The sequence below is a fragment of the Rhinopithecus roxellana genome, chromosome 1 (assembly GCF_007565055.1).
Source record: "Rhinopithecus roxellana isolate Shanxi Qingling chromosome 1, ASM756505v1, whole genome shotgun sequence".
In the NCBI taxonomy this organism is placed as follows: domain Eukaryota; kingdom Metazoa; phylum Chordata; class Mammalia; order Primates; family Cercopithecidae; genus Rhinopithecus; species Rhinopithecus roxellana.
This window is the reverse complement of record NC_044549.1, coordinates 117,925,238-117,938,009: the sequence shown is the minus strand read 5'-3', so window position 1 is coordinate 117,938,009 and position 12,772 is coordinate 117,925,238. Positions and strand designations below refer to the sequence as shown.

The following is a 12,772-nucleotide window of genomic DNA, read 5'->3' as shown; positions in this document are numbered from 1 at the left end:
GGGAGGCCGAGACGGGCGGATCACGAGGTCAGGAGTTCGAGACCATCCTGGCTAACACGGTGAAACCCCGTCTCTACTAAAAAAAATACAAAAAGCTAGCCGGGCGAGGTGGCTGGCGCCTGTAGTCCCAGCTACTCGGGAGGCTGAGGCAGGAGAATGGCGTGAACCCGGGAGGCGGAGCTTGCAGTGAGCTGAGATCCGGCCACTGCACTCCAGTCCGGGTGACAGAGCGAGACTCCGTCTCAAAAAAAAAAAAAAAAAAAAAAAAAGAAAAGAAAATAATAATAGCAAACACTTATCTGGGTTGTACTATATACCAGGCACTTTTCCAAATGCCGTATATACATTGATTCATTTAATCCTTACAACAACCCTGTGAGATAGGTACTATATATTTCCACTTTATAGATGGCAAAACTCAAGTGCAGGCCTCTTAAGTAACTTGCCCAAGATCATACAGCTAGTAAGTGATAGAACCAAAGTTTGAAAGCAGCAGTCTGTCTTCAGAAGTAAGTTATTAATTTATTATTTATTTATTTTAAAGATGGAGTCCTGCTCTATCATCCAGGCTGGAGTGCAATGGCACGGTCTCGGCTCACTGCAACCTGCATCTCCTGGGTTCAAGAGATTCTTGTGCCTCAGCCTCCTGAGTACCTGGGACTACAGGCGTCAGCCAACAGGCCTGGCTATTTTTTGTATTTTTAGTAGAGACGGAGTTTTACCTTGTTGGCCAAGCTCGTCTCAAACTCCTGACCTCACCTGATACATCCGCCTCAGCCTCCCGAAGTGCTGGGATTACAAGTATAAGCCACCATGCCTGGCCAGAATTAATTTTTTTTTTTTTTTTTTTTGAGACGGAGTCTCTTGCTCTGCCGCCCAGGCTGGAGTGCTGTGGCCGGCTCTCAGCTCACTGCAAGCTCCGCCTCCCGGGTTAACGCCATTCTCCTGGCTCAGGCTCCCGAGTAGCTGGGACTACAGGCGCCCGCCTCCTCGCCCGGCTAGTTTTTTTGTATTTTTTAGTAGAGACGGGGTTTCAGCGTATTAGCCAAGATGGTCTCGATCTCCTGACCTCGTGATCCGCCCATCTCAGCCTCCCAAAGTGCTGGGATTACAGGCTTGAGCCACCGCGCCCGGCCCCAGAAGTGAAGTTTTTAAATACTCTTGATAACTGCAAATTTTTGGATGCCATTTCCATTCTAAAATTAATGCTATGTCCTAAATTAATTAATGTAAATAGAAACCACCACCCGAAATCCCTCTCCAAACTCTTTTACTTCCAGTAGCACTGACATTTAAGAAGGCTTTGAGGCTGGGTGCAATGGTACCTGCCTGTAATCCCAGCAGTTTGGGAGGCTGAGAAGGGGGAACACTGAAGCCCAGGAGTTTGAGACCAGCCAGGGCAATGTAGTGAGATCCCATCTCTACAAAAAATACAGTCATTAGCGGGGCATGGTGGTGCACACCTGTAGTCCTAGCTGCTCAGGAAGCTTGAGCCCAGGAGGTTGAGGCTGCAGTGAATCAAAGTGAGTCCACTGGACTGCAGCCTGGCTGACAGAGCAAGACACTGTCTCTGAAAAATACATAAATAAATAAAAAGACCGAGCGTGGTGGCTCACAGATGTAATCCCAGCACTTTGGGAGGCCAAGGCGGGTGGATCACCTGAGGTCCAGGAGTTTGAGACCAGCCTGACCAGCATGGTGAAACCCCGTCTCTACTAAAAATACAAAACGTAGCCAGGTATGGTGGCGCATGCCTGTAATCCCAGCTACACTGGAGGCTGAGGCAGGGGAATCACTTGAACTTGGGAGGTGGAGGTTGCAGTGAGCTGAGATTGTGCTATTGCATTCCAGCCTGGGCAACAAGAGCAAAACTCCATCTCAAATTAAAAAAAAAAAAAAAGGGGGGGGAGGGAGGGAAGGAAGGAAGGAGGGAGGCTTTGAAATGAAAAATCACTTTAGGTTATTGCTCTTTAAGAAAACAGAGCTTTGGTTTGACCTCTGAACAGCCTGCAAGGTTAATGTTTGCTTAGGAGTCATTCGATGGCTTTTTCTGCCATGTATATTTCTAATTTAATTCACTTTTTCTGTTTTCATTATTCTGAACTTAATTATATAAAGACTGAAAATTCTTAGACTTAGAAAGAAATGTGATTGCAAGTTTCACTGTCTGTTTAAAATAAGCTCTGTTTTTCACTGACCTTCATAGCTTTTAAAAAATTATGTATGAAGAAGCTTTGTTTTGCTTTTGTTTTTGTTTTTGTCGTGGGCTGACAGTTGACACCATGACAAAGGGAATTGAGTCAGCAAACTGGGAAATGATTATGACCTTCTTTTTGGTTAATAAAATATTGTTGAATTACTCTTTTCAGCGTGCTCACTGTGCCATCTGCACAGACCGAATATGGGGACTTGGACGCCAAGGATATAAGTGCATCAACTGCAAACTCTTGGTTCATAAGAAGTGCCATAAACTCGTCACAATTGAATGTGGGCGGCATTCTTTGCCACCGGTAAGATACAGCTGTCTGTCCTTTTTTTTTTCTTTTTTTTTAAGAGCGTGCTTGATAACACTACTGGAACAGAGTGCTAAAATAGGGAGGTGTTCAGGAATTACGACACAACAGAGTAGCTACAGAGTGTGGGTAGGAATACCTTACGTTCCTGTTAACATACCTTGAACTTTGGAACTTCGAAATATCTGTGGTAATATTTGTTTGTGGGATACAGTTAGCTTCTTTGACCTACTATAAAATCCTCTGGTCTAAATTAGGAAACTATAGAGAGAACCATTTAAGAGACTTTTTTCCCCCTCTCCTTTAATCTGAACATATTAGTTTATAGCTCACATTATTCTGGCATCTCTCCTAAGCAGATATCAGGTAAGAAGAGTCAAAGATACCATGTTTGCTATTTAAAGTGTGAGATTACTGGGGAGGAAAGCATTTAAAATTTTTATTTATCAATTTCTATTTTAAGTATATAAGTAAAATATGTTTGTTGTAAAAAAATACAGAATACAGATGAATAAAAAAAAAATTAAGTAAAAGTCCACATATATTCTACCATCTAAAGGTAATTGTCATTTGGTGGATATCCTTCCAGAACTTTTCCTGTGCAAATTTATATGCATAAACATTTTTAATTTTCCATATGGAAAAAATGTAAACATGTATAAAAGTAGGTAGAACACTATAATGAACTCCCATGTACTAGAGACCCAGCTCCAACAGTTATCAACTCATGACTAATCTTGGTTTCATCTGTACCCCATTCACTTAACTTCCCCTTGCCCTGTGTTATTTTCAAACAAATCTCAGACATATTTCAGTATGTACCTCTAAAAGAGAAGGACTTTTTAAAAAACTAACTAAAAAACAAATTCCTTATGTCAAATATTCAGTAAGTGTTCTCATAAATATTATAATTTTTTTTATAGTTTTTTTTTTTTTTTTTTTTTTGAGGCGGAGTCTCGCTCTGTCGCCCGGGCTGGAGTGCAGTGGCCGGATCTCAGCTTACTGCAAGTTCCGCCTCCCGGGTTTACGCCATTCTCCTCCCTCAGCCTCCCGAGTAGCTGGCACTACAGGCGCCCGCCACCTCGCCCAGCTAGTTTTTGTATTTTTAGTAGAGACGGGGTTTCACCGTGTTAGCCAGGATGGTCTCGATCTCCTGACCTCGTGATCCGCCCGTCTCGGCCTCCCAAAGTGCTGGGATTACAGGCTTGAGCCACCGCGCCCGGCCTGTAGTTTTCATTATGAATCAGGATCCAAATGAAGTCCACCTGTACAGTTGATTGATCTCTTAGATATTTTTTAACTTACTGGTTCTTTCTTCATTTATTGCTGTCTCTCCTTTTTTTCCTTACAATTTAATTGTAAAAGAAACCTTTGTTTGTCATTTACAGTGTTGCAGAATTTGGCTTATTACTTCTCCATGGTTATGTTCAGTATGTTATTGTCTTCTTTATTCTTTTGTCTTGTACAGTAGTTGGATGTCCAGGTTTAATTAGATTCTGGGATTTGTTCGTTTGTTTTTTGGTGGGTTTTCAGTCAGCTTTACAGAGGGTTGTTTATCCACCAGAGGGCACATGTGCTTGCGTGTGTCTTTTTATTGTTGTTGTTTTGAGACAGAACCTCGCTCTGTCTCCCAGGCTGGAATGTAGTGGCGCGATCTTGGCTCACTGCAACATCCACCTCCTGGGTTCAAGCGATTCTCCGCCTCAGCTTCCCAAGTAACTGGAATTACAGGTGTGTGCCACCACGCCCAGCTAATTTTCGTGTTTTCAGTAGAGACGGGGTTTTGCCATGTTGGCCAGGCTGGTCTTGAATTCCTGACCCCAGGTGATCCACCCACCTCGGTCTCCCAAAGTGCTGGAATTACAGGTGTGAGCCACTGCACCTGGCCAGTCTTAGTGAACTTTCTGGCAAATCTTACTTACTTAAGGATCCAGAATTAGAATTACTGCGTTAAAAGATATGCATTTAAAAAGATACCTGGATGCAGCTTGTCTAAGTGCATTGCCTGTCGATCAGCCCTGCTCCACAAAGAACAGTCAAAAAAAGAAAGAAAGAAAAATGCCTGGATGCATCTTTCTAAATTGTTCTTTAGAATTGTTATTCCATGTTTATTCATGGGACTTTCTTTGGACATTGTGAAAGCAGGTTATTACTGGTAGTTCTTTGATATTAGAATTCTTTAATTAGTTCATATAAGCTTAGGAATGGGTTTGTAGTAAAGGGGAAAATCCAATCTTAAGGAAAAACAGAAGGCTGAATATTTCCAACATAATTTATATAGATTACTGTTAATATTTTTAAGTATTATTTGGTGACATATGGAAGGAAAGGGGGCAGGGTTAGTGATTATATTGGAAATTTAGGATGGGATTAAATGCATTTAAAAATCCTTAAGCTTACTTATGAGCCTGTCTTTAAGGCAGCCTTGAAGTGCTAACTGTATCATTAATGTTCTTTCTCAAGTTTACTTTTTCCTGCTGGTATTCATTAAATGTGAGTCTAAGAATAAATCAGTAATAACTTGGGTTTGAATTTACCTTTTTCCTGAGATTATTCGCCGTTTTTTGGGTAAGTTAGTTTCTAGGAAGTATTTTTTTTTCTCTTTTTTGGGGCCACTGACACCCTTGAGAATCTTCAGGAAAATGAGAAACCCACAAAATTTTACATGTAATTTTAAGGTGTTTTAGATATCCTGAAGTCTACCCCTGTGCCCCAGCTAAAGAATGCATATTCCAGAGACTTATTTTTGCCAAAGATTTGAAGTGGAGCTTGAAGGAAGAATAGGTAGTGTTGAAGAAAAACAAAGCAGAATATATGGCAGTTTAATTTGATTTCTAATTGGTGGTCTGAAATTAGTTTTGTATTTTCTGTAAAATGTGACTAACATTACCTCATTCATAGCAGTATTGTATAGTTTCATAAAACAAAATTAAAAGTAAATATAATTCTCACTTAAGTTATATTCTTTCAAAATTTAATTTTAATATGCTGTGTATTGTTGAAGTAGTGTTGTTTCTGGGTGTAATAGAGGTACTCCACTGAGTTACTGTGTCTTTGGAAATGTTTGTAGGAACCAGTGATGCCCATGGATCAGTCATCCATGCATTCTGACCATGCACAGACAGGTAAGAGTGGTACTGGCACAACCTATTGTTCAGAGTAGCATGTAAAGACTTACTTAGGTGACTCTGTTACCCAAGTTTAACAACATTTATTTCTTTCCAATTAAAAGTAAATACATATATTTTGCTGTGGTAAAATCACACAATTTAACATACACATTTGGCATTTTTAAAAGACAACTATGCGCTGGGTGTGTTAGCTCACATCTATAATCTCAGCACTTTGGGAGGTAGAAGCAGGAGGATCCCTTGAGCCCAGGAGTTCAAGACCAGCCTGGCCAACATAGGGAGACCCTGTCTCTATTTGAAAAAAAAAAAAGGTCGGGCGCAGTGGCTCAAGCCTGTAATCCCAGCACTTTGGGAGGCCGAGACGGGCGGATCACGAGGTCAGGAGATCGAGACCATCCTGGCGAACACGGTGAAACCCCGTCTCTCCTAAAAAAACACAAAAATCTAGCTGGGCGACGTGGCGGGCGCCTGTAGTCCCAGCTACTCGGGAGGCTGAGGCAGGAAAATGGCGTAAACCCGGGAGGCGGAGCTTGCAGTGAGCTGAGATCCGGCCACTGCACTCCGGCCTGGGCGACAGAGAGAGACTCCGTCTCAAAAAAAAAAAGTTATGTAAACTACAACAGATGACTATTTTTTCTAGTTCACATAAATTTCTTTTGAGACTCCTTTAAATTCAGCAAACTCAGTTTTTTTCCATAATGAAAACCATGAAGCTGATTTTGTGACCCATGTTGACTGTGTTCAGGTGACTTGTTTTTTTCTTTTTCTTTCGAGACAGAGTCTTGCTCTGTTACCCAAACTGGAGTGCAGTGGCGCGATCTTGGCTCACTGCAACCTCCACCTCCCAGGTTCAAGTGGTTCTCCTGCTTCAGCCTCCCGAGTATCTGGGATTACAGGTTCATGCCACCATGCCCAGCTAGTTTTTTTTGTATTTTTAATAGAGACGAGGTTTCACCATGTTGGCCAGCTGGTCTGGAATTCCTGACCTCAGGTGATCTGCCTGCCTTGGCCTCCCAAAGTGCTGGGATTACAGGTGTGAGCCACTGCGCCCAGGCGAAGTGACTTGTTTTTATTAAAAGCTTTATTATCAGAAGTAGAAATTAGGTGAAAGATAGAGAGATGCAATATGGGAAATTCCAGGAAGATGGTATAAGTGAAAATGTTAGATAGGTACAAAACCTTAAACACGTATCTGGGAAATTTGGAGAGCAGTGAAAGGCGGTAGAACAGCATGATCTTCTCTGGACTAAATCAAGAAAGGGAAAACAAGGGAGTTTTTCTGGAAAGACAAGATGCAATCTCGTAGTCATAGAAGGATCAGCTCTATGAAAGGTAGGCTGTGTTTTTTTGCCCCAAGTAAGTAGCTTTAAGAAGTAGAAGTTCCATTCTTGTCTGTTCTTTACTTGACCATTGTGGTAGTCAGGAAAATTTTGAGTACAATGGAGTGAGAAGTGAAAACCAGAGGTCCTGTATCTCTGTGTCTTAATCATAGTAAAAAGTTTAAGCATATCTTATAGAGTCATTCATTTAGAAGGAAGTGTTTGATTAATTTGTAAAGAAGAGAAATGTTTTAAAAATAACAAAAGTACTTGTTAAACGCAGTACTTGGCTACCAGGTTGTAATGCTTGCTCTCTTTACCCTCACTAAAGATTGGGATTTAACTATTGTGTTTACATACAATTTGTTATTAGTAGGACAGGTATTCAGTTTTAAATAAGGAAATTTATTCAGAAGTAAAATCTAAAATAAAAATCAGGAGATAATTTTTATTTCAAACTCATTAATGGTTGCTGTTTTTTTCTCCCTGTACCTTTTTTTTTTTTAAATGGGTTTTTAGTAATTCCATACAATCCTTCAAGTCATGAGAGTCTGGATCAAGTTGGTGAAGAAAAAGAGGTAAGATAATTTGTCTTATTGTACATTATGTCATTAGCTTTTTAATAGGGCTCAGGAGTTTAAAAGTATGACATATTGACCTGCTTAGACTTTAGATCATAATGGTGAAATACAGAAATGATTTGTGATGATTCCAGAGTTTTGTTCTCATTTAATTTACTAATTAAATCACTAATTTAAACTAGGAAATAATTTAGTGGGATAGCTTATTTTCATTTTAAAATAGCTGAATCTAAAAATCACAATGTATTTGATACTGTTTAAAATACTTGGTAGTATTGTTGAAAATATGTAGTAGACCCTTCCATTTTGTGCCTGAATTGCTTATTTAGACAATAAATGATTAAACATGTTAACTGTCATTATTTTTTGACTATTAAGTATTTTATCAGTTTTTAAAACAAAACAAATTCTTAATTAAAATTATTTGATTACAATAATAATCAGTTTTTTGAAAAAAACTTATAGTGAAAAAGATGATCGTGTCTCACACCTTCCACTCCCAGTTTGACTTCTTAGCAACCTTTTAAACCATTAGTTGCGTCCATAATGTTTGTATTTCTGTTTTTTAATTTTTCATTTTTGTGTATTTCTGGACATGAAAAGTTTAGTTCACACTGTCTCTTTTTCCCATATCTTTCTTTTTTTTGAGTTGGGGTCTTGCTATGTTGCCCAGGCTGGAGTGCAGTGGTGTGATCATGGCTCACTGCAACCTTGAACCCTGGGCTCAAGTTATCTTCCCACCTTAGCCTGCCTATAGCCAGGACTGTAGGCATGTGCCACCACACCCAGCTAGTTTTTTCATTTTCTGTTTTGTAGAGACAGAGTCTCACTATGTTGCCCAAGCTGGTCCCGAACTCCTGGCCTCAAGCAGTTCTCCCAGCTCAGCCTCTCAAAGTGTTAGGATTACAGGCGTGAGCCACCGTGCCCAGCCAAAAATTTCAAACATAAATAAAAGTAAACAGAATAATATAACAAAGCCTTTGTATCTATTGTTAGTTAAAACAGCTATCAGTTCATGGCCAGCCTTATTTTGTCTGCTCACTTCCCTCACTCCTGTATTATTTTGAAGAAACCTGTAAGTCACCTGTTTGATGTTATGTTTTAGTTTCTTGTTCTGTTTGTCTGAAAAAGTCTTTTTTTCTTTTTAACGTTTTTCTTTTTTTTTTTTTGTGAGACAGGATTGTTGCATAGGCAGCCGTGCAGTGGTGCAATGATGGCTCACTACACCTCAACTTCTTGAGTTCAAACAATTCTCCCATCTCAGCCTCTCAAGTAGCTGGGACTACAGGCATGTGTCACCACTGGACCCTTATCACCATATACAAAAATTTACTCAAGATGGAATAAAGATTTAAATGTAAGACCTCACACTATAAAAATTCTAGAAGAAAACCTAGGAAATACCCTCTCAACATTGGCCTTGGCAAAGAATTTTTGGTTAAGTCTCCAAAAGCAATTGCAACAAAGCCAAAAATGGACAAATGGGACCTAATTAAACTACAGAGCTTCTGTGCACCAAAAGAATCTACCAGTAAACAGACAACCTACAGAATGGGAGAAAATATTCACAAACTATACATCCAACAAAGATCTCATATCCAGAATCTATAAGGAACTTAACAACAAAAAACAACCCCATTAAAAAATGAGCAAAGGGCCAGGCATGGTGGCTTACATTGGTAATCCCAGCACTTTGGGAGGCAGAGGCAGGCAGATCACTTGAGGCCAGGAGTTTGAGACCAGCCTGGCCGACGTAGTGAAACCCCATGTCTACTAAAAATACAAAAAAGAAAAAATTAGGGCATGGTGGCACACACCTATAATCCCTGCTACTTAGGAGGCTGAGGCATGAGAATCACTGGAACTGAGGAGGCAGAGGTTACAATGAGCCAAGATCATGCCACTACATTCCAGCCTGGGCGACAGAGCAAGACTCTGTTTAAAGAAAGAAAAAAAAGGTTGGGGGGGAGCAAAGGACATGAACAGACATATCTCAAAATAAGACCTATCAGCAGCCAACAAACCTGAAAAACCATTCATCATCACTAATTATCGAGAAATAGAAATCAAATCCACAGTGAGATACCATCTCACACCAGTCAGTATAGCTGTTACTAAAAAGTCAACCTGGGCGTGATGGCTCACACTTGTAACCCATCACTTTGAGAGGCTGAGGTGGAAGGATTGTTTAAGCCCAGGAGTTCAAGAGCAGCCTAGGCAACATAGTCTTTACAAAAAAATAAAACATTAGCCAGGTCCAGTGCTGCGCCCCTGTAGTACCAGCTCTTCAGGAGATTGAGATGGGAGGATCGCTTGAACCCCAAAGGTCGAGGCTGCAGTGAGCCGTGATTGCGCCACTACAGCCTAGGTGACAGAGTGAGACACTATCTCAAAAAGAAAAAAAAAACTCAAAAAACAACAGATTCTGGTGAAGCTGCAGAGAAAAGGGAATGCTTATACACTGTTGGTGAGAATGTAAACTAGCTCAGCCACTGGAAAGCAATTTGGAGATTTCTTAAAGAACTTTAAACAGAGTTACCGTTTGACCTAGCAATCTCCCATTACTGGGTATGTACCCAAAGGAAAGCAGATCATTCTGTCAAAAAGACACATGCACTTGTATGTTCATCACTGCACTGTTCACAATAGCAGAGACATGGAATCAACCTAGGAGTCCATCAATAGTGGATTGGTCAAAGAAAACATGAAACCATGTGTTTTGTGGCAATATAGATAGAACTGGAGGTCATAATCTTAAACGAATTAACGCAGGAACCAAAAGCTGAATGCTACATGTTCTTGCAAGTAGGAGCTAAACATTGAGCGCACATAAACATAATCATAGGAGCAGCAGACACTGCTTGCGGCAGGGGCAGCATGGGTTGAAAAACTACCTATTCAGTACCACGTTCACTACCTGGTTGCAATATACCCATGTAACAAACACACACACATAGCCCCTCTAAGATAAAATTTGAATTTAAAAACATTACAAATAACACTTTTACTGTTTCTCTAGAAAATGCAGTGCTTGGCACACTTTAAATTCATTCCTCTTCCATTCCTGCCTTTGGGTGCTACTATTGTCAGAGTTTAAAATTCTGTGTGTGCATATATTTGTTTTTTTAAACAGTTACTCCTTAAGTAGATTTACCCACATTTTACCCTTTTTGTTTTTCGTTCGTTCCTACATCTTTGTTCCTCTATCTGAGATCATGCTTTTTCCCCTTCAAGAACTTTAGTTTTTCCTTTAGTGAGTGCCTACTAGTGATGGATCCATTCAGTTTTTGTCTGAAAATGTTTTTCTTTCACTTTCACTTTGTGAGCTGCTTTTGCAGGATAGAGAATCTAAGTCAGCTGTTTTCTTCTCTTTTAGGCCCTTTGAAGATGACATTTCACTGTTATGTGGCTTCTGTCATTTCATTCAGCCTTATTATTGTGTCTGTGAAGTTTACTCTGCTTTTTTGCTCCACTTGATTCTCTTTTATAGTTTCCAGTTAGCCATATTTCAAGTCTATATGTTGACTTATTTTCTTACAATTCTCTTCTTTCTTAACCTGCCCGAACGTGGTTTCTTTTCACTCTGCTTTATTTGCTTTATTTATCCTTGTGTGTTAGTCTGTTTTGTGTTGTTACAAAGGAGTACCTGAAGGTTGGGTGTTGCGGCTCGAGCCTATAATCCTAGCAGTTTGGAGCTGGAGGATCATTTGAGGCCAGTAGTTCGGGATCAGCCTTGGGAACATAGCAAAACACCCCGTGTCTACAACAAATAAATAAAAATTAGCCGGGTGTGGAAGCACATGCCTGTAGTCCCAGCTGTTTGGGAGACTGAGGCAGGAGGATCACTTGAGCCCAGGAGTTCATGGCTGCAGTGAGCTATGTTCGTGCCACTGTACTGCAGCCTGGGTGACAGAGCAAGAACTTTTCTTAAATAAATAAATGAAGGAAGGAATAAAGGGATACCTGAGGCTGGGTAATTTATACACGATTTATTTGGCGCACGGTTCTGCAGGCTGACCAATAAGTATTGCACTAGCATCTGCTTCTGGTGAGGGCCTCAGGAAGCTTTCAGTCTTGGCAGAAGGCAAAGGAAAAGCAGGTGTGCCACATGGCAAGAGAGGGAGCACCAGAGTCAGGGGAGGTGCCACACTCTGAACTCACTCATTAACCACACAGGAATGCACAAAGCCATTCATGAGGAATCTGTCCCTGTGACCCAAACACCTCCCACTAGGGATCACATTTCAGCATGAGATTTGAGATTTGGAGGTTTCAAATATACTGTATCACCTTGTTACCAAATCAAATTATTATTATTATTATTATTATTATTGACAGGATCTCACTTTGTCACAGAGGCTGGAGCGCACTGGCACAATCACAGCTCACTGCAACCTCGACCTCCCTGGCTCAGGTGATCCTCCCACCTCAGCCTCCCAGGTAGCTGGGACTACGGTGCACACCACCAACACCCAGTTATTTTTGTATTTTTTGGTAGAGATGAGGTTTATCACCACATTGCCCAGGCTGGTCTTGAACTCCTGGGTTCAATCAATCCACCTGCTTCAGCCTCCCTAAGTGCTGGAAATACAGGCATGAACCACTGTGTGCAGCCCAAATTATTATTTCTAAATTGTTAAGTTGTCATTCTCACTCGGTTTTTCTAATACCCTTCTTTCAGTTTTGTGCTTGCAGTTTTCTTTATCTTTCTCAGAATTTCCTCTTTGCTTTTCTTGGTATTCTTCACTTCAGAGATTTCATACTTTATTCTCATGGGTCCCTTGTGTGCTGATGATTTTGCAGGCATCTAATAAAAGACTGTCTTCAGGCTTCTCTGTAAATTGCCAGAAGCTTACATTTGTAGTTGTGAACGAATTTTAAGGCTTACTATGTCGTCCCAGAGGGGCCTTGGTATTCTGTGGAAAAGAATGTCTTCCATTCGCTGAACTACTTCTTGCTTGTTTTCTGTCTATAGCATCCAAAAACGCCTCTGAATGTGCGCTCTCACTAGCTTACATTTTATGTATCAAGCTTCCAGCAGACTCTATCATCTTGATGTCTCATTATAATTTCTGAATTTATTATGAAAAACCCAATCGTTCTCTCCAGTAACTTTGTCAATCTTATCCTAGCCACACACTTGACGTTCCCTGTCAGTGGTACCCCCAATCTCTTGGTCACCAAGGTTAATGTGTTTTTAAAATTCCTGCATCTCTATTGCCTCTATA

At 40.5% G+C, this 12,772-nt stretch overlaps 1 protein-coding gene across 1 annotated transcript in view; it reads left to right on the top strand.

The window, feature by feature from the left end:
• Positions 1–12,772, top strand: part of PRKCI (protein kinase C iota) — an 89,019-nt gene that overhangs the window by 50,535 nt on the left and 25,712 nt on the right. Inside the window, exons 6-8 of the mRNA XM_010374966.2 lie at positions 2,370–2,510; positions 5,584–5,638; positions 7,483–7,541. Of these exons, the coding sequence (XP_010373268.1) occupies positions 2,370–2,510; positions 5,584–5,638; positions 7,483–7,541 (255 nt within the window). The remainder of the gene's footprint in view (positions 1–2,369; positions 2,511–5,583; positions 5,639–7,482; positions 7,542–12,772) is intronic.